Below are 25,268 nucleotides of genomic sequence, written 5' to 3' on the forward strand. Positions count from 1 at the left end.
TCAAGCAAGCAAGCATGACGGGACGTCGGACGTCGGTGGGTCAAATGAGACGTCGGAAGCCACTATCTGCGGGTCTCTTTAGGGAATCGGGGCCCCAAAGCCTAGGCAAGTCATGGGGGCCCCCTATAAACTACACTAAGCACTAAGCACTCACAAGCCCCACAGGCCTCTTCGTGGCAATGAACCCACTCCAAGGCCCAAGCTGCTTCGACAGGTGGGGAACCTTTGCGACTTGGCTATCGATCCATGGTAGCGGCCCACTCCCCTCCTGAGTGACCTGTTCCTCGACACATTGGGACACGAAAGGGCCCAATGGCCAAGCAGACAGATGGCGGGATTGCAAAAGCCTAAGGCACACTCACGGCCAAGCCATCGTGAAGATTGTCTTCGTTATGTCCCGTGCTGTTCCTTGCGATTGCGACCAATTAAGTGTGTGGCACGGGAGGGATCCCAGGATGAATCTTACAGTCTCAGGACTATAACACCCAACATCTTCTCCAAGGCATCACATAGCTTATCTCCTTCCTTGACTGGAACTGAGCGGGATGTTGGTGACAGATTGAAGCTTCAAGACGACTCACGCAGCAATCAAAGAAACAACGGGAAGCTCTTGGCCAACTTGCTGCCTGGAGGCGTGTTTGCTCTTCTGCATCATATAAGGTGCATTCCATGAAGTGACCGGAAGGTGCCATGGCGCCAGCGTCATCATGGAAAACAAGACAGATACCTGATAGTGGTTATCATCTAGTGTATTCATGCTGGGTCCTACTGAATTAAACTCCCTCGGAGATCAAATGCCATGAGAAGCCATCCTATTGTATTGTACAAGCCGCGAAACTGATCCCCCTGGACGCCAACGCCTCGGCTCCGCTGCTCGTCGAGGGCTCTGCCAACAAGACGCCACCCAGAGGCTTAATAGTACCCATTCCGTCCTTTTCCCGTTCATACCAAGCGCCGAACTCCTTTTTTTTGTTTGAAATGCCGAAGGTGCGGTGTACAGAAACGGTAAAAGCACATCTAATGCGTGAAACTTGAAAGTATAAAACCGGAAAACATCAAGCAGGAATGGCAACGGGTGCCGGAGAGTTGTCGGCGGCGACGCTCGGGGCGCTCTGCATCTCGATGTCTCCCCCATTGTTGCTCGCTTCGCTTTTGAACTGGCTATTGTTCTCGTTCTCGTTCTCCTTGTTCTCCTTGCTGCTGCTGTCGATAGACGCAGGCGTTGAGTCGTCCGCCGACGACTCGGGTCGGGGCTTCGGCGGCGCCACCCAGCGCGGAATCTCCCAGACGACTCCAGTGAAGCTCTTGAGCGTGAAGCCGCCCCTGGTCCACTTCCGGCAGGGCTTGCCGGACCGGTCCAGGGCCCGCAGGCCGGCGTTGATGGCACCTTGGTTGGCCTTGGGCCCTAGTTTGTGGGGTGCCAGGCCGCTCCGCCCACCTTCGGCCGTACCATCTTCACTGTTGCATTTCGTAAGCTTTGCCGTGCGCTTTACCAACGAAAGTTGGGTGAAGGGGAGGGAACTTACAGCTTCTGCTTCTTCTTGGGTCCCGGCTTCCCGCGGACTTTGGGCTCGCCGTTACCATTCGCAGCCGCACCTGCACTCCTCTTGACCCCTTTCTTCTTGGGTCCCTCAGAGGGGGGCCCCATACTGGAGGCCTGGGGTGCGGGTGTGCCGCCGGCCGGCGTATTAGGGGTCGAGTCGGACGCATTCTCAGTATTAGCGTTGGTCGGTGCAACCAGCGTGGTCGAAGTCGAGGGGGATTGCTTGGCTGGTGTGTCTTCCTTGACAAAATCCGGGTCGACAGTGGCTCGCAACCTGCGAGACGGCACCTTGAGGGTGATGATGAGGGTCGGCTTGGTGGCGGCTGCACTGGCGCTGGCAGCAGCAGCCATGTTGCCCGACTTTCGCCGGTCCTTGGATGCAGCGGCACTCTTGCTAGAGGGAGCCATCGCTGCTGGCAAAATAGCGTCGACGTAGTGAGCGGTACAAGTAAGTCGGTCGATGGTTGGGAAATGGGGCGGTAGTGGGAGGCGGTAATGAGGTTAACAACAAGGAAATTTTGCCTTTGTCAAGGTGGTGAGGGTAATGGCAACGATGGCGATGCTTTGAGGGATTGCCGTTGGTGCTTTGACCAGGTAGGTTCGTAGGCTGGGAAGATGGGCGATCCACTGACTGGCACGCAGGAGGCGCACACAGACAGCTTGGTGGGAGAATCTACCGTGGACTTTTGGCGTCGCACTTTTAATTCGCGTCGGCGACAACACGCACCGGCTGGAGCGGCGATGGTGATGATGATGCGAGCGTGGTGGGCATCGGGTTGGGTTGTGGGAGGATGCGAAGAAGGATGATGGCCGGGTCTGGAAAAGTTTGGAGCCCTCGCAGCCATGCTGAGGCGGCGGGCGTCCACCTGTTTTGCCTTCATGCTGCCAAAGAATCAGGTCGGGCAGTTGACTTGTTCGCACGAACCGAGGGGGACACTGCGCGGAGTCCGTCTCCAACAAGGGGAGTCTCGTCTTCTCCCTTAATTTTTGGACGGCTGGCTGTGCAATAACCCTAACCCGATGTATATGCGTACTTTCAGCCGAACATGTCTGCCAATGAGAAGCCGTTCTGCCAACGGGGGCTGCAACTTGCCCAAATTACGCTCACAGATGATTTTCAATTGCACATTTTCCCAATCCGTCTGTGTCTGCTTTTGCGGCCTTGGTTCGAGCCCACCCACTCATTATTCGCCCATGCCTGTTCTCTTCTTTTGCATTTCCTTTTCATCTCATTTCAGCTTCTAAAATCCTGAGTGCGATACAAAAGCCATTTAGATGGGACTGCCGTGGTGCGTGGCTGACTTCGAGCTGCAACGGTCGCATCCACCTCCAGGCTACTGCTGAGACTATTCGCGCCGTGCGGACACATCAGATTCTTGGGACGCTGACCAACCCGGCTAACGGCAGGCTCAGCACATCCTCACATTCTTTTCCCTTGGCTACACGGTACGCTTACGGTACATCCGATCCAGCCGAGAGAGCCCATCCGGGCAATCGATGTGGCTCGGAGGTTTCCACTTCTTTCTGGCCTGAATGGCATCATTCGTTGGCTGCCACATATTGCCCTCTTCCAAAAGTTGACTTTGCAATGTGACCCAACACCAAGAAGCTTGGACACAGAATGGACATGAAAATGTCGTTCCAGGCTCCGGAGACCCCGCGCCTGGACTTTTCCCCAAAGAGAAGGCAAGGCCAATCGTCTCTTGAAAAAACCGCTCGGCGCCAAAAGCGCACCAAAAGCGAACAGAGTGAGGGCGGAGCTATCAAGATAGGTAATTAAGATACGATCATCGATCCGAGTCAATGAAGTTTGCAACCACCGACTGCCCTCTCGGCCGCTGCCATACTTTCTCCAACTCTTATTGCTACTAGTGCAAGGAATACGCCATGACAGAAGAATTCAAGACTCTTGTCCATTCCTTCGGCGCATTGAGGCTTGTTGATGGCCAGGGCACGTCTGAGTTATCTGGGTCCAAGACTACCGGTCGCTCAAGCCCATATCAGGATCTCGTCGTTGCGAATCGGGCCTTCCACCAAGCCGTCAAAGACACCGCTGTCCATATACGACAAATCCGCTTGGCTGATAGGGACCAAGATGCCCTTCGACACGAGGCAATCGCACAGGTGATCTCTCTGAGAAGGAAGGTCAACGATCTCGCAGCCACCATCGCGAAATTCACTGACGCAGCCGACATTTACCTCGTCGCCTATATCATCTCGCTTGCCAGTGCTAGTGCAGTAACACAGCCGGCAAGATTGCTGTCGCATTTTGATGCTAGACTGAAAAGCATCGCTCGGGATGTTGTCAGCAATAGTACCATCGATGAGGAGTCTGTTCTGCGCGAAATTTTGGAGCGCTGCTACAGCCAAGCCGTCGATGCCCATGGTGCTTTGAATTGCAACGACTACTACATTCCGCTGGATTATCCTGTTAACCCTTACGACCCCGACTTTGAGAGCGAGCAGTATTACGAGCACGAAGACCGCCTAGACATCGACGAGGTCAATGCCGCGTGGTTTGCTAGGGAATGCGAGCGCCGAGCTAACAACCCGGAGAAGCGGGAAGAGGAGTGGATTGGCTTTTGGTTCCAAGCATTGGGCAACTGTCCCCATGGACCTACACTGTTTAATCCACAGACGAGTGTTCTCCAGTGCCGCGATTTTCCCTACTTATGGCGCTTGACCGACGTCCCGCGATACCTGTTCAGAGCATTCGATGTAGATAGTTTTGGTCAGAGCGATGAGCGCGTTGTCGCTTCCGCGGAAAGTGTCTCTGCGTTCTCTGGGCAACGAAGCAGAATCGATCTCTTTTCGAGGACCAGTGTGGAGGCCGCACGAATGCTGTACGAACATTTGGATAACAAGCGTTTTGGATTAGGAAATTGCCTCGACAATTTAATGTCGTGGAGCAGCTCCCTGTTGTTTGTGATCCAGTGTGCTATCTGGAGATGCCACCGGGCCGGTCGTGCTCCGAGCGAGGTCAAGATCTGCGCCGTCGACACAACCAAGTTTCCCAAGGGCCAGTTTGCACGGGACATGTTTTTGCTCCAGGCTTATCGCCAAACTGCCGATCTCAACATTAACATGCGGAGATTTTTCGATTTCCGTCTCGGCAACGAGCAGTACGACAACGGGGAGTTTCTCTCGCAGGGAGAAGTGCATCACGGGGGCCGGTCTTGTGTCTTTTCTCTTAGCCAGCTCATCCAGGCTGGGCTGCATGACCTGTATCCCGACCTAGCAGAGGAATCCGGAATGAAGTTTTGGACAAACCGGGTGAAGGTCCTTCGATCGCGGTGGTCCGCTGATGACCATCCAACAACTCGAGTCGATATACAAACAGCCCTTGGGTTAGCCACAGCATGCTTCAGGCAATTCGATGCGACGGATGTGGCATTGCTGCTCTTGTCCTTCAAGAACCGCAAGCTTAAGGCCACAACAGTACAGGACAGTCTAGAGAACCCAAAGAAGTACGGGCCGCTGGAGGTCCAAAGATACATTAGCATTGCGGAAACAGTAATGCAGGGGCAGAAAGGCGGTCTCTATGACTCAAGTTGGCGCTCATCGCTTCAAGGCGCCCACACACTCGAACAAGTCTTTGATTGCTAATCACCTTCGAGAACCAACCTGAACACATCCAAGCGCGACGCCCAGTCGGCCGCTCACTGATCAGGTTCAGGCGAGACATTCTATCTCGGCGGAAAGAGTTTTTGAGTTCTATCCGGCCGGGAGATGATAGCCTTGCCTCTTCGAGCAAGACAGCAAACACCAGGCACTTGCTCCGCTTCATCGGTGACCAGGCCGCTTAGGTTCGTTCCAAGCTCAGCCCGCCTCAGAAGATACAGCTCTGGACCAACTCCTTAACGGGATGCCGAATCCTGTATCAAATGCAACTCTACCTTGCCCGCCCCCCATGCTGCTCGATTCGTTCAATTCTCAAGAACGGTAGACTGGTCTGGCTCGATATTTCTCCCTTCAGTTTCCAGTGTCACATTTGTGGATGCGAGGGTCTTGACTGGCCTCGCTGACGCGGGATGCATCATGTTCGGCCTCAAACCCCTTTCACTTGGCAACAACTCAGCAGACGTCATTACGCAGCTGGGTATAGATTTCAATCTACTCTGAGCATCCATCGCCCGACCTAGATCCCCTATTTTCCAGTCTTGCCCTTGATAGACCTCCCACTCTCAGAACCTTTGTTACCCATTTTGTCATCACTATCGCCAGACACCTCGATCTGGAAATCGAACCAGCCCAGCTTCCGAGACAGCATCACCTGTCTATCAGCCGTTACCTGATCTGTCAAGGTGTACTTGGCTCCTCACGAACTCTGGTTCAGTTTCTTATCCATCTCCGCTCTCCACTCGGGCCCCTTTCGCCTCAACGCCAAAACCGCCAAATTCCCTGTCACCCAGGCAACCAAACCCAACATCGTAAATAGCCACCCGTTGCCCATGGCCCCAATTAAGGGTTGTGCAACTACTCCCCCTACGCACGAGAAGATGTTCCTCACAAAGTTATTGATGGCGACTCCGCTGCTGCTCCTCTTGGGCATAAATTCGGTCAGCATGGTGGTCACCACGCCAAAGACCAGCATACTCCCGACTCCAAAGAACAGGTTAGCTATGCTGGGAATGATCCAATGGAGTCCCTTCTCCGCAGTCCAGCCGTACCATATCAGCGCCCCAGGATACAGCGTGCCGGCCAGCCACATGTTTTCACGCATCCTGTCCTCGGGCAGGTACACCAGCTTTCCATCGGCGTCGTATCGCCGTGCCCGCCGGGCTTCCCGCGCCATGATAACGTCGATCCAACGTCCGCCCAGCATAGATCCCAGCACATAGCCCGTCGATGGGGCTATATACAAAAGGCCGAGTAGAATGGACGAAAACGAGTAAGGAGGCTTGGAAAAGGTCGATTGGATCGAGATGTTCAGCACATATAACGCACCAAAGGCTATCGATGCCGAGTAGACTGTTATTAACACCGGCGGGTAGCGGAGATAAACGAGCACAGACAGGGGGTCGATGAAGAGACGCTTCAGCACTGAGGCCGTCTTTTTTATCGACTGGGCGGTGGAGACACGACGGAGGGGGTTGGCGGGGCGTTCACCGGAGGAGCCGGTAGTCTCGTCAGGGGGTGCTGCTGGTCTTATAACGAGAGTTTCGGGCAGGCAAAAGAGCAGCATCAGGAGCATCACGGCGCCGAAGATGGTGAGGAACCACATGGTTGCGCGCCAGCTGAAACCTTCGGCGAGGGCGCCGCCGATGATGGGAGCAAAGAGCGGGCCCATTAGCGGGCCTAAATAGAACACGCCCATGGCGAGCCCGCGCTCGGCGGGCTCCCAGATGTCGGCTATGGTCCCGGCACCCACAGCTTGCACCGAAGCAGAAGCACCGCCACCCAGGACACGCATGACAATAAGCATCGAGATATTGACGCTTACGGCGCTGAGGACGGAGAAGATGACGAACAGTGTGAAAGAGACGATGTAGATGGTTCTGCGGCCAAGGGTCTCTGAGAAGGAGGACCTGGATGCGGTTAGTCCAAGTCGAAACCAGGGGTATGAAGTGCTAGGCCGGCTGCATACCACCACAAAGGGAATATGGACATGGCCAGCATGTAAAAGGCTACGGTCAGGTTGGTGACAGCCTGGCTGACTCCTAGGTCATGCGACATTGAAGGGAGGGCAGCTCGGGGCCCGGTCAGCCTCAAGGTCGAGATAATGAAGGTGAGGGTTGGCACTCACGTAAGAAGATGCTAGTCCCCAAGGGAGCGCCGGCGGCGGCGAGAGATACAACAGCAGTGATCATCCATTTTGTGGTGTTCTTGTACTGATACGGGTTCTCGATCTCGGGTATGACAGCGAAGCGGCCAAGCAGACCCCTGCGGTCTGCTCTGGGGACAATTCTGGTGGTGGTGTTGGCGAAGGATGAAGCTATCCTCCTCAGGGGAGGGCCATCAGGTTCACGAGAGGTCCCTGGAAGCGGGGGGTGTCCCAGCTCCACATCATCATGCTCGCTGTTGCTGTTGCTCTTCGCGTCGTTGCCGTCTTCACTCGTGTCGAACGACGTCACAGGCTTCTCCTTCTCGTCAGCTGGCATTATGGAGCCCCCGTCTCCAGGGCCTGCAGGGCTGTCTTCGTGGCCGGGCCCGGGCTCATGACACGGCTTGACGGCTGTCTCTGAAGCGGTTGACTCGTCACCTGGGTCATGGTCGTAGTCATCGACAGTCATGATCACAGGAGTAGCAGTACAATGATCCGGCTTGGAGATGGCTTTGGCAGGACATAGAAGGCATCAAAGCGAGTGGGACTATAGAGATTGGTTGGTGTCTCTTCGGTTTCCTAACAGCATACGCCTCTTTTTTCACAGAGAGGGAATACTTGTGGAAATAGCAAGGAGATAGTCAGAACATTGGACATTTCGAGTCACATATCGGAGTCTTTTCAATTTACACTACACTACAAACCGCTGGACCCGAGGCAAGGAAGGCACCTGAGCGCCGGGAATCGGCTCGGTTCTCGTAATCTGACTATGCCCTCGCCCATAATAGCCGGCTCGCCTTACCTAACCGCTTTTGATTTCTCTCCAGGGCCAGGTCATGCCCGTGCCCTGCCCTGCTTACCCCATACGTAGCCCTACTACCAGAGTAACCGCTTAACTCTAGTATGAGGAGCACTGCTGAGGTCAGAGACGTGGGCATATGGAATTGCCAAATTGCTAGCTTGCAGGCTCCGGTAGCTGGCACATTATGACTCCCAGGTCTTCAGGTGCTGATGATGGTCAATCACAGTCGATTTACTCTTGATCCAGGTCGGTTTAGCCAGCCGCCTCCGGAAATAAGCAGGCCGAGGATGTGTGGGCTCGCCCTGCTCCTTCCTCGGCCCTTCGCTCTCTCGCATGTAGCTTCCGTGCCAGTGACTCAACGCTACTGCGAACTACTCCGTATCCTCACTTTGAATCGTTTAGTGCCATAACAACGGGAGCAGTGGACACCATGCCTGCCGAGTTGAAGATAAAGAAAGTATATCGGTGGTCAAGACTCAATCGATTATGGAGACTCTAGAGTCTAGACATAGCCAACTCTTGATTCTTCTGCCACTCTCTAGAGCAAACCTGACTACCGAAAAAAGGGATGCTGTGAGCACAGATATCTGGCACAAACTCGAGTCTGCTGGAGAGGGACGGGAGCCGTCGGATAGCAGCTTCGAGCCGGAAGAAGAATGCGCTTGCGATCCGGATGCAGTTGGTTGTCCCGGAACGGCCTGAGATGCTGTCAGACAGGCCCACCGAAACGGCTTAACTAACGGCCGCCGCAATGACTGGCAGAGGCACCCCACGAACCCCGCAATCCCACCTTTGATTGTAGGGGGAGAGGGGCTATTGGCTGGGGGTGACTGCCAACTGCGGCCCGACCCTGCATCGAAGGTGCTCCGGCGCCGGACAAAGCTTGCTCAATGATTCGTTCACCGACACAGAGCAACGGCAAGGGCATTGGAACGAAAACCTAAGTATAGGGTAGGTTGAGAGATATGTCCCTGACCAACGCGTCTCCGCTCGAGGCAGCGCAGGCGGCCAAGTCGGCGTCGCATGTGCTCGCTACCCTTTCTGCCGAGTCGCGCAACGATGCTCTCACAGCCATACACGCTGCACTGACGGCCGCCCGAGATGACATCCTCGCCGCCAACGCCCGCGACCTCGAGCTGGCCCGCCAGGCTGCTGCCGATGGAAAGTTGAGCCAGAGCCTAGTCGCCCGGCTTGACTTGGGCAAGAAGGGCAAGTGGGAGGACATGCTCAAGGGCATCCTCGACGTGCGCGATCTCGAAGACCCGGTCGGCCGAGTCACACTACGCACCCGCCTCGACGACGGCCTCGAGCTCGAACGTGTGACGTGCCCCATCGGCGTGCTCCTCATCATCTTTGAGGCCCGCCCCGAGGTCATTGCCAACATCGCCGCCCTGGCCGTCAAGTCTGGCAACGCCGCCATTCTCAAGGGCGGCAAAGAGTCGACCGAGTCGTTTGTCGCCATCTCGCGTGTCATCTCGGCCGCCCTCGAGCGCACCCAAGTCCCTAACGCCGCCATCCAACTCGTCACCACCCGCGACGTCATCCCCGAGCTGCTCGCTCTCGACCGCCACATCGATCTCGTCATCCCGCGCGGATCAAACGACCTGGTCCGCTACATCAAGACCAACACGCGCATACCCGTCCTCGGCCACGCTGACGGCCTCTGCTCTATCTACCTCGAAGCATCCGTCGACCCAGCCCTAGCAGTCGACGTCATCGTCGATTCCAAGACCAACTACCCGGCCGCCTGCAACAGCCTCGAGACGCTCCTCGTGCAAGAGTCCGCCCTGGCCACCCACCTGCCCAGGGTAGCCGCCGCGGTCGCGGCCAAGGGCGTCGAACTGCGCTGCGACGAGGCCAGCAAAGCAGCCCTGGAACAACACCAACCGCCCATCCCCAACCTCGTACTCACATCCGCTACAGAGCGCGATTTCACCACCGAGTTCCTCTCCCTCACCCTCGCCGTCAAGACGGTTCCCTCTCTCGCGGAAGCGATAGCCCACATCAACGCGCACGGCTCGCACCACACTGATGCCATCCTCACCGCCTCCAAGGAGGCGGCCGAGGCGTTCATGTCGGGTGTTGACTCGGCGGGCGTCTACTGGAACGCGTCGACACGCTTTGCCGACGGCACCCGCTACGGCTTCGGCACCGAGGTCGGCATCAGCACAAACAAGATCCACTCGCGGGGCCCCGTTGGCTTGGAGGGTTTAATGATTTACAAGTACAAGTTGAGGGGCCAGGGGCAGGTGTCGGCCGTGTATGGCGAAGGGGAAGGGAGGAAGCGCTTTCTACATGAAAGACTGCCGCTAGATTAGAAAAGCATTTGTTATTTAACGGTGGGAGTTTGCGGGTAGCAGTTTCACTGCGGAAAAGGAGGCTGGGTAGTGCGTACGGTTGCCAAGCGTTAACATGAAGAAAGTTGCCTGCGAGGACAGCTTAACAGAATCCGTCTGAAAATGCAAGACAGTGTCTGATATACTTGGCATCTCGATAAGTGAGCAAGGGGGAGAATCATTGACAGACAAAGTCTAGGTCTTACAAATAAACACTACGGCAAAGTATCTAGCTAGACATACGGCCAGCCCGAAAACGCCACGGAACCTGCCCTGCCAACAGACCAGACAGGACACACAAGTAGTCTCATACAGTAATGCATTCTATAGACCTTCATCAAAAGTAGAGAGAACAAGTGAGGCGAAGTGAGCTGTAGAGGAAAAGTATGACATGATAGAAGACTCCAACAAGCACCACCTCCACCCCCTGAAAGCGCCAGACACAGCCAGCCAGACAGACAGACAGCCATGGTAGCCTAACACACAATCCGCAAATCAGACAACCAACCAACCAGAGCCAAAGCCAAACCGAACCGCAAAAGCCACCCCCCAACCCCGACCACGCCATTCCCCTTATAATAAACAAGGGATAGGATAGGTATTGTGAAGGAAAACAAGTAGCAGGGGACATCAAGGGTCGTCTCATCTCGTCTCGTCTCATCTCATCATCGGCCGCGCGTAACGTAAAGTCAAAATCGTCATCACCACAACCTCATCGCCTTCTCCCAAGACATTATCCCCCTCCCGCCATGACCATCCCACCCATCCACCCATCCACCAGGTAGGCAGGCAGGCAGGTAGGTACTATCAATCACACCCGACTCATCCCCATCCCCATCCTCTCAATAGAACTCATAATCCCCCCCGTAGGTCCCGTGCCCGTCCCCGTGGCTCTAGATCCCTGACCAGACCCGGGCCGTGGCAGACCCATGGTAGATCTCGTCCTTTCGTGGTGGTTCACCCGGCCAATCCTGCTCTCACCACCAGCGGCAGGTCCTTTCAGACCGACGCCAGGCGCCTTGAGGCCCGACGCCCTTATTCCACCGCCATTGACACTCATCCTGAACGGGTTGGCATTACCATTGTGGGGTTCTCCTCCCATAACCACCGAGTGACGCGCCGTGTTGGCACCGCCGCCAGGGGTGTTGCGCGAGGCCGGGAGGGACGAGGACTGTCTCCTGCCGGGTGTCTTTGCGCTTGTTCGTGCCGCTGTTGCGGGAGTAGGTGGGGAAGATGGCCGCGGTGTCGGCGCAGCAGCAGCAGCAGCAGTCGGGTTGTTGTTGTTGTTGTTGTTGTTGTTGTTGTTGTTGTTGTTGTTGTTGCTGTTGTTATGATCGTCTTGCTGCGCCCCGATAAAGCTGCTCTGCATGCTCATCATCTCCTCAGCGAGCATGACGAGCTCGCCCTTCTCAACGCGCTCGCGCTCGAGGAGCACGCGCAGCTCGGCGTTGTCCGCCTGCACCGTCTTGAGCACCGCCTCCACCTTCTCCACCTCGGCCCGCAGCTCCTGGATCTGGGCGGCGTCGCGCGCCCGCTCGGCCCGCCGCTCTTCCTCCACGGCCGGGTCGACCATGCGGTTGTTGTTGTTGTTTCCCCCCAAACCCGCGCGGAGCATCTCCCTCTCGCGCGTGAGCTCGTCCACCTGGGCCTGCAGAGCGAGGACCTTGCCCTTCCAGCGCTGCTCGTAGCTCTTCTTCAGCCCGTTGACCTTGTCCTGGTGCTTGATCTTGTACAATGCGTGCAGGTCGCGGGCGACCGCCTCGACGGCCTTTTCGACCTCCTTATTGGTCTTGAGCGGGTCTGTGGTCTCGGCGGCGCTGGCGCGGCCGGCCTTCATGCCCGCCATCTTGCTTTCCGCCTCTTGTGCCATCATCTCAGCCGCTTCACGGCGCTTCTCGGCCTCATCAAGCTTAAACTCAAGCTCCTCACGCTCGTGCCGGCCGTGGAGCACCTCCTCGCGCACCTGGCACAGCACGCTCTCGAGCTCGCGCGCACGGCGCTCCCAGCTGTCCTTCTCGGCGCGCAGCGGCTCCAGCACGCCCTCGACCTCGCGCAGCTGCTCCATGCACTCCCCGACGCGCTTCTCGGCGTCCCCTACGGCCGCCTTGAGCGAGAGCACCTCAGCCTCCTTGCCGCTGAGCGACGCCTTGAGGCTGCTGATCTCGGACAGGAACCCTGACTTGAGCGACTCGAGCTCGCGCGGCGTGATGCTGGGCACGCTGCGCGGCGTCGGCGCCGGCGGCATGTCAAAGTCGAGCAGGCTGACGAGGTTGTTGCCGCCACCGGGACGCTGCGGGGTGGCCGCCGCGTACGGCGCCCGTGACGGAGTCGCCTGGGGGATCCCGTAGCCGCCGAACCGCAGCTGCTCGGTGAAATCCAACAGGTTGGTGGTGGTGTTGCCGCCACCGCCGCCCGAATCGTACATATGTCCTGTGCCGGACCGGTCCGGCAATGGGCCGTTCGCGCGCGGTGTTTGGGGCACGCCCGCGGCGGCTCGCACGCTTGCGCCGTTCATGGCGGAGAACTTGGTGGGGCTGTTGCTTCGCAGGCGTGCTAGCATGGTCAGGTCCGGCACGGCTGAGAAGGTGCTGAAGGAGCTGATCATGCTATCCTCGGCCAAAGCAGAATGGTCGTCCTCTGGAATGACATCGTGCCCGTCATTTGCCCCCAGCAGCGTATGGTCGTCGTCGTCGTCTCCGTCAAGACCACCGTTGACACCATTGGCCTCGTCCTCAAAGATGTCGATGGCGTGCTTCAACCCCTCGTTCTCACGCACGGCTTCCAGGCTGGTCGGGCGCTCGGCCGACGGGCGGCGCTCGTTCGATGACCGGCGGGGTGACTCGCTGGCGGCAGATGATGGTTGGCTGACCTTGATTGGGAACCGCTTGATCGGGGCCGGCATTTTCCGCGGGCTCTGCGGGAGCGGCGGCGGTGGCATGCTCTTGGCGGGAGACGGCGTGTCCTCGCTCGGGGCTGGGGACTGCTGGTTCTGAGTCTGTGCCTGGATTTGCATCTGTTGTTGCTGCTGGAGTATCTTCAGCGGTGAGAGCTCGCTTCCGGAGATGATGCGCGACCCGGGGCGGGCTTTTGGCGGTGAGGGCCCCCGTGTGGTCGGCGAGGCGTCGTCCTTAACGTGCGAGAGAAAAGGCGAGCTGGCTTCATCGCTGTCGTTGCTGTTCTCGGTGTTGTCCCCAGCAGGTCGTGACTGCGGTGTTGGTGTTGAGCTGACCGAGCGAGACTGGGCTTCGTATGTTTCGTGGCGCACAGCCGTCGACGGTGTCGAGAAATTGAGAGCCGTGCTCGGCGTCGGCGATAGCGGTGCAGCCATTTTGATCTGCAATGTACCCAATTCTGCTTTTGTCTCTTCTAATCTTCCTTTAATTAAGCAACTCTGAAAACTGCAACACGATTGCTCACGTTGTGGTTGGGTTTTCAGAGCTTCATCAGTCTTGTCACTGGAAGGAAATAACCAGATCAAAGTTAACGTCAAGCGTGTGCTTAGGATTGGGAGCTTTCTCCCTTTCTGCGAAATTGCACTGATTACGACCCTGCTTCTTTGTTCCATTTGACCAATGAGAAGAGGGGCAGCCCCTCAGCTGTTTACCGCTGTGGCCTAGCAACCGCTTATCACGTGATCTAGCCCCTGAATCATCCTGGTATGTTTCAGGAACCATAGCGGCAAATCCATTCCAGCTCCAGCAGGAGCGATTTCGACAAAACACACTACGAATGCACAATGCACGGATACACGCACAAAGTTCCACCATCTGCAGAAGCAAGTACGGCAAAGAGCAATATTGAGTTTCGTACAGCTCAATCAGAGATCTTGAACAGGCAGCGCTTGATGGGGAGAAAAATGTCAAGGGAAAGTAAAGGTCTAGCATCGGCCTCCCTATGTATCTCGGCTAAGAAGGCCCCATTTTAGAAACTCCTCCATCAAGGTCGTCGCTAAACACAACACAGCACACCTTCGGCATTCCAACCCATCGCCCAAACAACTTTTGTTGAGATGGAATCGTTGGTCATGACATCGTTAGACTAGGAAAGAGAGTTTAGAAAACAGAAAATAAAAACCCAACAAGCCACAACGCTCGAGCCGGGTATCTGCCATTCCAGAGAATTTGCGCAGTCGTCTTACTCGGAATGTGAGACGGCAGAGTAAACACACACGTTGTTCAGCGGCAGACTTCACCCCAGCTCTCGGCCCATGTCTTGTTGTCGAGCCGGTGACCAGCATCTTCGTTTTATCGTCAAAAGTAGCATCCGCCTAGGATCATAAACAGGCGGTTCATCTTTTCCTTTCCGGTGCGAGACATCGTCATCCGCCGAGCCCACAGCCCGGCCTTCTGGCCGCCCGCCCTTTAGATTAGACCCAATCCATGCAAACCGTCATTCATCAAGCCATGTACAGCCGTAATCAGGACATCCAACAAAGAGAATCGTAGCTCGGAAGAGCGTCCTGAACCAAAGGCCGCGCCGGTCGTCTGGAGCGACTACAAAGAGAGACCAGAGGGTAAGAAACGAACAAGGAGCGTAGGTGTGACCATTCCACCCGCCGGACTAGTTGTGGGCTCGACAGGCCAAGATAAATACCTCGACTGATCGGGTAGGAGCCACACAGTAAAGCGTCTAATCCCCGGCGGCCGAGCCCTTTGCAACATGAGAGAAAAATAAAATGTCCCTGTATGTAGAGCGAAACTTCTTATCCGGCTCTTTTGGCGTTTTGACATTCGGGAGATCGCTACCCTGAAGCAAGGCTTCAGCAACAGCTTTGCCCATAGTCGAGTTCCTTCAGTTCCAGATAAAGCACTCAAAGCGAGCCGTATTACCTCCGTCGTTGAGTCGTGATTGCAGGTGCCGGCGGAGCCATCTGCGAATTGAAGGTAGGCGAGGGCATCGAGCCGCTGCCGTCCATCATCGTTCTGCGACGCTTGTCCATGGTCCCCCCGCTCGAGGGTCGCTCATCCTCATCCTCCCTCCCCCGTTTCATCGACTGGCTTCCGTTCATCACGGGCTGCTGCGTCGCGTACCCGTTTTGCATCGAGCTTGCCATATCGGTTTGGCTTGCGTAGACATCGCTAGGCGCCGCACCGTTAGAGGGCCCACGTTCGTTGCTCATCACATTATACAGGTTACTTGAGGGCTGTCCGAGTCGCGGCGGAGTGTTATATCCCTGCTGCGAGTAGTACGGCTGCGGCGGGGCGGCCGTGCGCGGCGTCGCCCGCCCAGACCCTGCTTGGTGGGGCGAACCTGACATGTCAGGCGACAGATGAGAGTGGTCATTCTGCAACGAAGCGACCGGAGGAGCGCTATAATTGTAAGAACCCCGGTTGGCGTCATATGCGCCGCTGTCATGGGTATATTCAGGATCGTGATCGTGGTCTGCCTCATCTTCCGCTTGCGTGGGGGCTCCCGCGTCGCCCTGGCCTGCATGCATGATACCGTTCGGCTGTTTTGAATCCACTTGTTCGCCACCAGGACCGGCGTGTCTGCTCGATGGTGGAGCCATTTCGTTCTTGACATAATTGGTCTGGCCATAGATTGGCCGGTCTTGCTGCGACGGATTCGATTGGGGGTATGTGGGATGCTGCGAAGGAGGCGCCTGATACATCTGCCGTGAGTTGTCGTACGGCTGGCTAACCGGCGGATAGTTTTGCATGCTCTGGATGGTGGAACCGGGCGGGGTGGTTGCCGGCGTGTTGGGTAGCGAGCGGGCATTGTTGCTCAGGGTCGTGTCAATGGATATCTGACCGGGTGCCTGGCCATTGCTCATTCCCTGCTGGTTCCACTGGAAACTCTCAGACGAACCCATGGAGCCCATTACGCTCGAAGCGCTGGTTGGGGGCGTGGGAAAGGTGTGGGAGCGGTCCAGTGAGGGACGGCCCATAGCAGGCGGGTGGGACGACAGTGGAGGTTGCGGCCCAGGCAAAGCCAATTGATGGTGATGGTGCTGCTGGATGGACGGTAGGGCGGACTGACCATTCCTCAGGCCGTCCTGCTTCTGACGTTGTTGGGCCGCCGCCATCACCTGGGTAGCGCGGCTGGAGTTGGTCGGATGACAAAGGAGGGAACCGATATTATGCACGAAAAGGGGATACAGGAGCTCTGTGATCTTTTCCTTGTTGGCGAAGTCGAGAGCCCGGTCGAAAGGAATCCTGTGCAGTTCCACGGTTAGGCTACTGGTGAAATATCAAAGTCCCAGGATCAACTCACCAGACTCCCTTGAGGTGCATAGGGCCAATTTTTACCACATGCCGAACCTTCTCGCTCTTGAGGATGCCGTCGCGTCGTCCGCGAGTCATTCCGGCGACGTTCAGAAGCTTGGTGCCGTTAATCATGTGGTTGTCTAGAAAAAAAATCAATGTCAGGATGACCATACTTCAGCCCTTACTGCGACGAGAACAGCTCACCTTCGCGCCTGGCGACGCAGATACCCCTCGCCTCAACTTGAAAACAAAGACTGCCCTCATCTTCCCAAAGAGTAGCTGTCACACGAGGTTTCATCCCTGGCGGCGCGACTTGGCCAGTTGTGTCATAGCCCTGCGAATATGAGCCCGGACCCATCGGAGGACTCACGCCTGGAAGAGGCAAGACGGGCTGCCCGGTGGCCATCGGGTTGGACACTGCCGGCGGTCCCGCGGGTGGGGGCGTCAAGCCATTGGGGTACCCATACTGGTTGCCGTACTGCGAGGGGGGGTATTGGGCCGGCACGGGTTGTAATAACGGAGGCTGCTGATGCCCATAGTGCGACGTGACGGTTTGCGGCGGCGGCGCTTGGCCAGTGGACATGTGTGGTTGATAGCACATTTCAGGTCCTCCTGGGTTCATCGCTGGGTAAGGCTCGTACGGTGAGGGTGCTTGGCCTGGCGGGCCAGTTATCGTGTTGCCTGAAGGAAGCGCTGGCGAAAGCGGCCCTGGTGTCTTGGGCCCGTTGGACGAGGCGGCTGATGTGAAGGATGACTGAGAGCCGGCGCTAGAGCTTGCTGCCGACGATATGGAGCTAACCCGGGGCGACGAGCTGGTCGACGAGTATGCCTGAGGAGGAGGCGGGAGAGGCAATGGTAATCTCTCGTGGACATACAACGGACGCTGGGATGCGTCCGAGTTGTAGTACGACACGTCGGTCGAACCCCGGGTTTGCGCTTGCGCGATCGACGGGAGATCCAGCTTATCGGTGTTTCTCGAAAGCCTGGCGAGCCAGAGGACGAAGTCGCAAAGTCTGCCTGAGCCGCAACGACGACTCTATCAGACTTGAGGAAGTGGAGCAACGGAGCACGTCAATGTTCCGTAGCACACCGAATTCCCGGTATACTCCAATTCCAATTAGGTAGCCAGGAGTGTTTCGTTGAATCAGTTGAGGTTTCCAATCACGCTCTTCTTGCACCTGGTCGAAGCTAGTCGGTGATAGTCCGGCCACCGGTGACGCCAACCGAACCTTGTATGCACACTTCTGCGGATGAGTCGGATATATGACGAGAGCGTGATCAATGCAAATCTTCTGCACCGATCTGGAATCGAAACTGCTGCAGCGGTTGGAGGCTAGACGCGTCGTCTGTTTTGGGTTCCTCGAAAGTCTAGGTACGTAGTAGGATCCCTTCTTTTTTCTTTTTTTAATTGGGTCAAGAACTCCAGTGTGGTCCTGTGGCGAGGTTGTCGAGGGCCGGAAGCAATGGGTCAAGCAGGCACTGCAACTGCCTCTTGTGGTCGAGCTTCTTGCTTTCTCGTGGACACAGGCTGCGAGATTGACTGATTTGACACGCCCCTTTCTCAGCCCAGTTGCCTTGTCCGCTGCCAACTTGTGTACAATTCGACAGTGGGCTCGAATGTACGTTCGACCATCCACCTGGCAGTTGACATGCACGTTCGGGGGTTATCGGGCTCGCACACAACTGCTAATGCAGCCCGAGTTAGCTCCAAGAAACATTGACGTGATCGAGACTGCAGACTGAATATGGGGGTAGAGAAAAAAACTGCGCCGGAGTAACAAAAAATGGGGAGGCGGGGACCGAGGAAAGGGCTCAGATGGGGAAAGCGGGCATACCTTCCTCGCCTCTCGAACGATTCCTGCCTCTCAAGGAAAATTAGGGGAGGTCGGTGGAGTGTGATGAGGAGGAGGGAAGGAGGAGAGGAGGACGGGATGCGGCCTGATTTAGGTGGTGGTGAGAGGAGGAGATAGCCGATCACCTCGAGCTAGCAAAAGAGAAAACAGAACAGAACCGAAAGAGCAGGCCCGGTGTCCCGTTCCGCACTCTCTGGGGGGAGCCTGTGAAGCAAGTACCTCTGTACCGTACCGCTCTCGCCCCCTGCTCTTCTCGGCCAGCCGACCACTCACAGGCCAGAAAACAGTACCGGATCGGTCCAAGGTTGGGGGGAAGGGGGAAAAAGAGTAAAAAAACAAAAAAGAGACATGGACGCCACTGGCAAATCCTTGGGTAATTGGGCGGTCCTCACCAGCTAAACCAGGGTACCAGAACACAAAAGTCGAGAGCAGTTGTTCAAGGTTCGCCCGTAGATTGTTATGTGGAGTGAGTCGTGCGCATGCTTGTTGTGCGTAAGTGTTTGTCGGTCCTTCATCTCTCTCTCTCTCTCTCTCTCTCTCTCTCTCTCTCTTTTTTGTCGCTGTTCCAAAACCCCAGCCCTCTGCCGCTCACGGGTTCGGCGAGTGTTGAGTGCTTGCTTGCTTTGCCTCGCCTGCTTGCTCCATGCTCAACCACCTCCCGGTCAGAGAGAGGAGTCCAGACAAGTGTCCCACCCGACAGCCGCCAGAATGGGGCCAGCCCCCGGACAGGTTAGAGCGTGGTTTGCTGTCCAGGCCCTGGCTCGATGCCAGGGATCAACTGGCGAGCGCTGCTGGGTGGAGAGGTTGGGGGACCACCCCTGGTCGGGACCGGGGTTGAGACCAACATCGTGAAGAGGGGGTACGTGTAAGCGGCGGCCCAGTAATGGCCCACGGTGGCACTGTACCGTGGCCTTTCAGTAAGTCTTGGTTCGGTTCTGAACAGGGAGGTGGGTGTGGGAGAGCTGGCGCACAGTATATTCGCTAGATCATCACACTGGGGCTGGGGCTGGCTGTGATCTGGCTGGAAGGACCGCGCCAGCAGGGAAAGGAAGGCGGGGGTGGATGAGCCCGGACAAGTTTCTTAACGGGCAGGCAGTGATACGCAACAGAACGAAACTTCCAATTCCATGGTATACCAATTAGGGTAAGAGGAGGCGAATCGAAGTGTGTAATACTGAGCTGGCTGATGTCGGTGCGCAACCTCAGACTGGAAAAATTGTAATTCCATTGCTCCTCAACAAATATGGCGTAAGTTGTCTATAATGGAGGGGGCCGCTGTTCAGGCCTGTAATTGTCGCCAACACGATGGTGGTGTTTGCAGTGGCTGACAGAAGTGGCGGCCCGGCCACAGAATCCCTGGTTGCCCGTGCATCTGTAACGAAACCTTGGCTACCTTAAAAACCGCTATCATCGCAGTAAAACAGAGGTGGTAAATTATTATTGCACTCGGAGACTCGCAAGTACATAACGTTATTCCAGGTTACGTTGTGGGTGTATGTACAATAGCAGCGGCCTACTTGCTGATGTTGTAGTGTAAGAAACCCCAATTTCCCCATCATGATTACGGATCACCGGTCCTTGTCACGTTCCGGACGCTTTCTTATCCCACCGGTTCGACCTCAGCTGCGTCTTCACTTCTCGGTCCACCCCATTGATGAACTAAGGTGCAAGCTTCCGATCAGGTCCCCTTGCTAGAAGACGGAGTCTTCCTTGCTTGCTATGGCACGATGTGAACCGTGCTCGATCAACGGCAACCCATACCGGACGTACAGACTAATTACTTGCTACCTAGGTAACTTGGAGCCCGCTCGGCGCTTAGATTTCCAGCATATTCGGTTCACCTTTTTCTTAGGAGCTCAAAGTCGCATTCTGATTGAGGACTTGTCGGCTTTCACATTACGGTGACAAAGGCATCGGAGTCGTCAGCCGCGGCTTCGGCCTCGAGGAAATCCTGTGTTCGAAGCCCGACATTCCAGAACCCATCGACCTCAGCCGGCTAGGAGGGTAGTGGCTGAGCCATCTTTTCGGTAACGTTATCTCTTTCGTTGTTCCAGAAGAATGCTGACGTCTAGAAGGCACCGGTAGTGTAATGGTGATACTCATATGATTGGCAACTGCGGTAAGGTGGTCAAAATCAGCCGGCACTTCCTTCCTTGGTTCCCCTTCAGCCTTGCAGCGAGAAAGGCGGCGAAGCACCGTTGATCCAAGCGTCGTCCCTTCGGCCGATCGACGCAGTATCGCTACCCGCTTTGCCTTCGGTGCTGCTTCCATGCGTGGCACGCAGCAAGGTCCTCGAGCCATCTGCTTGTGTTGCAGTCACTGAAGGGGGGAACTAAGGAATGTGTCGATCAAGCTACGACGTCCATATACCGCCAGATCTGACGTTAGCGTGAATTTTGTCCCATGGACGGTGGTACTGTGTTGGCTCGGAGAATAGGTGCCACCCAAGGCGATGCCTATCGCCATTGCCGGGGTCATATTACCTTGCTCGATATTAAGTAAGGTTGATGGAAAGCGCCTTCATTTGGAAGATCAAGGCGTGCCGTGATCGTGCCCGAGGTGTGGTCCCAGCAAGCCAGAGGCAGTGCAAGGATCCCGACCCCAGCTCCTTCTACTGCAGGGCATCTCGGTACAGCAGAGGACACCTACTTGCATCTGCATCGTCCAATTGGAACGAAGATATGAATTTGCGTGGTGTTGGCAGCCAGCCCCAACCCGGGCCATTCAGATACTGGAACTGGAGAAATGACACTGATTACCGTTGCCCACAGAGCCGCCGTCGCCGCCGGTGATGCGTAGATGATGGAGCCAAAGCTTTGATCGGCCGTTGCCACGGCCTCCGAGTCCGGCCTGTCGGGGCTGCGTCTTGCATCCTGCATCAAAGACGGGGCTCGGGCCTCTAATCATCCATGGACATGCCGTGGTCTCGGACGCCGTCATTTTGAGACTTTCAATTACTGTGTCCGTGCCACGGGGCATGCGTTGTTAGCCAAAAGCCAAACTCGTGAGCATCCCAACTGGCGCGAGCTCTGCAGTAGGTATTACTGCGTAAGATGTAGTCGCACCGGCAGCCGACCAATGCATACGACCCGACATGCACAAGGGCGCATCGTGTGGCGGGGCGGGTAAGCGTGCGCACGCTGCAAGCTTGAGGCAGTGGAAACAACTGGAGGGAGTCGGCGCAAGTTGTGTCTTGCGTTTCTTGTTCATGTCTGCGTCGCGTGTAGCAGGTTCAAATCCGTCTGAACACTTGTTGGACGCCACCTAAGGAGCAATGTACGTAGGCAGATCGTGTTGGAAAGCATGTGAGCCGTCAGTTTTCCGTTCTTGCGTTCAGGAGCGAGCCTGAAACCTCTTTAGAAAATGAAGCCAGAGGCGCTTAGGCTGGGAACCTAGGTAGGTATCTACCTTCTGCCTCGGAGATCGAAGGCAACTCTCAAAAACAGGACTCCGCGCCAGCTTCAGCCATTGGCATTGGGACAGCTGCAAGAATGGCGGGATGCTGTTATCCAGAGTTGGGTCTCTGTCTCCTGCAAGGCACAGTTGGCGTTGAAGAGGCAGCATCCGTCGTGTTACCAGCACCCATGCGAACCTAAGGTAGGTAGGTAGGGTACAAGTACAGTATAGTACGGGATAGGTAAAGCATCATCGGCCATGGTTATCCAAATACTCATGACTGATTGGACATGTGCGTTACTGCTCCCTGCGCCGATGTGTCCATCCCAACTTGAACGCTTTCAACGCCTGGATTGTTCAAGGTTTCGGCGCCCGAATTGCCGAGTGCCGCCTGCTGCATGTGATGCCCTGATACCATAAAACAAACATTGAAGAGCCTCAACGGACATTGCCGGTCACCGTGACCGAGATGTGATGTCAGAAGACTGACGGGATACCACGACAGCCGGCGTACATGGGGGCACAATGCTAGCCACAACGGCGTGATAGCCATGCCGATTCGCAGACTCGCCAAACCCCCAACCTTCGGCTGCCGTGTTTCAACGCGCACGTGGAAATGACGAAGTCTTAAAGATGAGCAAAGAAATAGAAGTATGGATAGATACAAAACAGTAGATTGTGGAATCCGGCGATACTCTAGCAGTGTATGTATATGTAAACACGCCGTACCAAATTAGACTGAATGCAACTTTAGGCTGGAAAGAGGTCATGATGATGATAGTAGATGGATCGTCATGTCACGCTGTGTAAATATTGTAATTTCGAGGTCCCCTTCTCCTAGAGCTAGCGGGAAGCTAGTAAGTTACAAGGTAACAAAAGGCGAGTAATTACCGCATTCTCTTCTACAGTAATAGTGGTTGACCGAGCTTCCCGAATAATCGCACTTTTCAAAGTTTATGAACTTGAGAACATCTCTCTTTTACGAACTACCGGTACGAAGATAGTGGTGCCTTGTCTTTCTAGGTATTCACTTTCCTCGTCTTGTACCATTGGTTCGGAAGACGAGCAGAGATATGTTCAATTCTGGTCTGAAATTTCCTGCACTCTTCGCATCGCGGGACAGTTGGAGATGCTGACGAGCAAGCAGCGAATGGTCGACGATAATTTCGGCGCTGATAAGACAGCGTGGCAGGCTGTCGACGGTCCACTCACCCATCTTCTCCCTGGCGAGCCGCGTGGTCGCAAGGCACTGGCTGATGCCAGGACCGCCAATACCAGAATTCCAACCAAATCTCAGAAATGAGGAAAATCATCCAGTGGTTGTGCAATGTCCGGTGGTCATGCCGTCCATGGCCAGGGTAATGGAGGAACTCTCTGGCTGAAGACAACAACGCAACGTTATCCCGAAATCCATGTCCTCGAGAGCGACGGGCCGCAACACCCGGTTATGTACCGGGCTAGGCCCGGTGCTCGGCTGGTCTGCAATGCGTCGAAAGAACAAAAGAAACAGCCGCGTCTTCATGCTGTGCCCTGCACAACTGCCGCGTTTGCTGCGTCGGAAGATGGGGTACATAACGCCGCACATGGAGGCAAAACGTGGGTGAAGCGGCGCAGTAGAGGGGGCCCGACAGTGGCGCAGCACGCCCTCGAAGATTTACGGATATGCAGCCATGTCATGCTCAACGGGAAGATCGAGGGCCGCAGGCTATGCATGACACTTGAGCCTCATATTTCCCAGGTTCTAGTCGAACCACACCAGCCTCGACAACTTCAGCACGGCAGCTCAGCCTCTCGCTCATGGCAAGGGAGATTCACAATGCTATGTACGGAGTACAGCTTCAAACAAGTCGCGACGCCAAGGAGAAATATGCGGCGCAGCGAATGGATTTCGGTCCCATATAACATCCCGAGGATGGACTGTGTAACCTACGAACACTACGTTAGGAGTGAGCGTACTCTCTAAGCTCGTGGACACAAACACAGCTGTGCCGCAATGAGAGGGTGAGCTTCTGATATATGCCATTGCTTCACCGCCGCTTGGAAAATGGCGCGCCCAGCCGCCCAAACCTCTTCTGATGAGATGACTTGATAAAACGCTGTGGCTTCGATGTGCTCCAGACAAGCCGAGATACGCTGCAGAGGTGATCAGATTGTAACCTTCTCTCCTGATGAATGGGCGGTCCAGACAACTCGCAGCTATCTCTTGTATTTCGCCAGGGGTATTGGTACCGGGCGACCCTTCTAATAAATGCCGTGGTCAAGACCAAGCACTCCGATCACCGTCCTTTGGCTAGGGAGCTGACTGGAGTGGACAGATGACGGAGTTGGAGCTTCTCAGAAGCATGAGCATCATGTCGGGTATTGTACATTTCTCCGTAGTGTCAATTACACTACGCTAACGTTTAACTACAGGGATTCCAGATCCCCCAAAGATTTCGATAAACACTTGCATGCGGGCCAATGCACGGCGGTTAGATGCTTGTGCTTCCCATGTTTAAATCTGCCTCCAGCCAATCATCGCCCATTCGGTTGAGCAGCTCGCGCGAAATGGCGCTCTGCGGAGGGTGTCGCTGCGTTTCAGCTGTTTGCTTTTGGTACCTCAGCCTGAGCGTAAGATGGTCTGGACGGGCACTGTGAATGCGACTTTCATCGGCGCTTTTTCCCGGCCCGGTGGATTGATTCGACAGGTGTTGAGTCTGTTGACGAAATTTGCAATTTTCCGCCATTTCCGAGGTCATCATCAGGGTCACGACGGTTGCCTGACAAGACATCAGTTACAGCACGGAACATGTCAATGGTTTCCGCTCGTTCGCTATCAACGGCACGGTGTCTGTAACCGGGGGTCTGACAGCCTGTCCAGATAACGGTGCTTCGTACACAGTCACCTCAAGGATTCGTAGTTCCGAATAATGGTAAATCCGCTCCCTACACAGTAACGTCGGCGAACAACCCTTTGACAGGCTCACGGGCCGTCCTTTACCTAATCCGAGGCCGTCTTGCGAACACGCCAAACCGGGACCGAGAGCCACCTGCAATTGTTGCCGCAATATCAACGGAACCTGGAAGCTGGGGTTCAATTAGACGGGTGTTTCGATAGAGATACATACAGTACGCTAGAGAAGAGAAGTACTGTCCAGTAACCTAGTACCCTACATCCACCATTCGGTTCGGGTTTGGCTTCGTCCCGCGCCAGCTTCTAGTGGGATGTGGTACGAAACGAGGCCTCAATCAATCCAATCAACGCGAACCACGTCTCCAAGCCCACACCCACAGTAGGAAAGTTCTGAGAGGCAGGGCAGCTCCTATCCCGTCCCAGCTTTTCTCGTAAGAGCATGCGCAGCTTGCAATTATCACATCCTTGTTGAATG

General features: G+C 55.7%; 7 protein-coding genes across 7 annotated transcripts; 3 read left to right on the forward strand and 4 right to left on the reverse strand.

Annotated features, from left to right (window-relative positions):
* Positions 1–878: 878 nt before the first annotated feature.
* Positions 879–2,024, reverse strand: N656DRAFT_334579 (DUF1711-domain-containing protein). Its single transcript, XM_064809282.1, has 2 exons — positions 1,527–2,024; positions 879–1,458 (listed from the first exon to the last, which is right to left on the reverse strand). The coding sequence occupies exons 1-2, from the start codon at positions 1,949–1,951 to the stop codon at positions 1,056–1,058; spliced, it is 828 nt and encodes a 275-aa protein (XP_064666954.1). The 5' UTR covers positions 1,952–2,024; the 3' UTR covers positions 879–1,055.
* A 1,631-nt stretch (positions 2,025–3,655) lies between these two features.
* N656DRAFT_692126 (uncharacterized protein) lies at positions 3,656–5,059 on the forward strand (the record flags this gene model as incomplete). The annotated part of the gene is made up of 1 exon (XM_064810659.1): positions 3,656–5,059. A coding segment is annotated over one exon (1,404 nt), but the record flags the coding sequence as incomplete, so codon positions are not given.
* Positions 5,060–5,861: 802 nt separating this feature from the next.
* N656DRAFT_716028 (MFS general substrate transporter) lies at positions 5,862–7,644 on the reverse strand (the record flags this gene model as incomplete). Its single annotated transcript, XM_064812099.1, has 3 exons — positions 5,862–7,071; positions 7,131–7,233; positions 7,290–7,644. 3 exons carry the CDS (start codon positions 7,642–7,644, stop codon positions 5,862–5,864), a joined length of 1,668 nt encoding a protein of 555 aa, XP_064666956.1.
* A 1,343-nt stretch (positions 7,645–8,987) lies between these two features.
* N656DRAFT_782935 (gamma-glutamyl phosphate reductase) lies at positions 8,988–10,747 on the forward strand. Its single transcript, XM_064815855.1, has one exon. The coding sequence runs from the start codon at positions 9,075–9,077 to the stop codon at positions 10,425–10,427; it is 1,353 nt and encodes a 450-aa protein (XP_064666957.1). The 5' UTR covers positions 8,988–9,074; the 3' UTR covers positions 10,428–10,747.
* Positions 10,748–11,256: 509 nt separating this feature from the next.
* N656DRAFT_716052 (uncharacterized protein) lies at positions 11,257–13,773 on the reverse strand (the record flags this gene model as incomplete). The annotated part of the gene is made up of 2 exons (XM_064812101.1): positions 11,257–11,537; positions 11,577–13,773. The coding sequence occupies 2 exons, from the start codon at positions 13,771–13,773 to the stop codon at positions 11,257–11,259; spliced, it is 2,478 nt and encodes an 825-aa protein (XP_064666958.1).
* Positions 13,774–15,270: 1,497 nt separating this feature from the next.
* Positions 15,271–17,273, reverse strand: N656DRAFT_716144 (apses-domain-containing protein; the record flags this gene model as incomplete). Its single annotated transcript, XM_064812105.1, has 3 exons — positions 15,271–16,600; positions 16,659–16,791; positions 16,856–17,273. 3 exons carry the CDS (start codon positions 17,271–17,273, stop codon positions 15,271–15,273), a joined length of 1,881 nt encoding a protein of 626 aa, XP_064666959.1.
* A 5,593-nt stretch (positions 17,274–22,866) lies between these two features.
* Positions 22,867–24,256, forward strand: N656DRAFT_782941 (uncharacterized protein). The gene has a single exon (XM_064815856.1). The coding sequence runs from the start codon at positions 23,228–23,230 to the stop codon at positions 23,861–23,863; it is 636 nt and encodes a 211-aa protein (XP_064666960.1). The 5' UTR covers positions 22,867–23,227; the 3' UTR covers positions 23,864–24,256.
* Positions 24,257–25,268: the final 1,012 nt, after the last annotated feature.

The sequence above is a fragment of the Canariomyces notabilis genome (genome assembly GCF_033297395.1).
Source record: "Canariomyces notabilis strain CBS 508.74 unplaced genomic scaffold N656scaffold_25, whole genome shotgun sequence".
NCBI classification, from domain to species: Eukaryota; Fungi; Ascomycota; class Sordariomycetes; order Sordariales; family Chaetomiaceae; genus Canariomyces; species Canariomyces notabilis.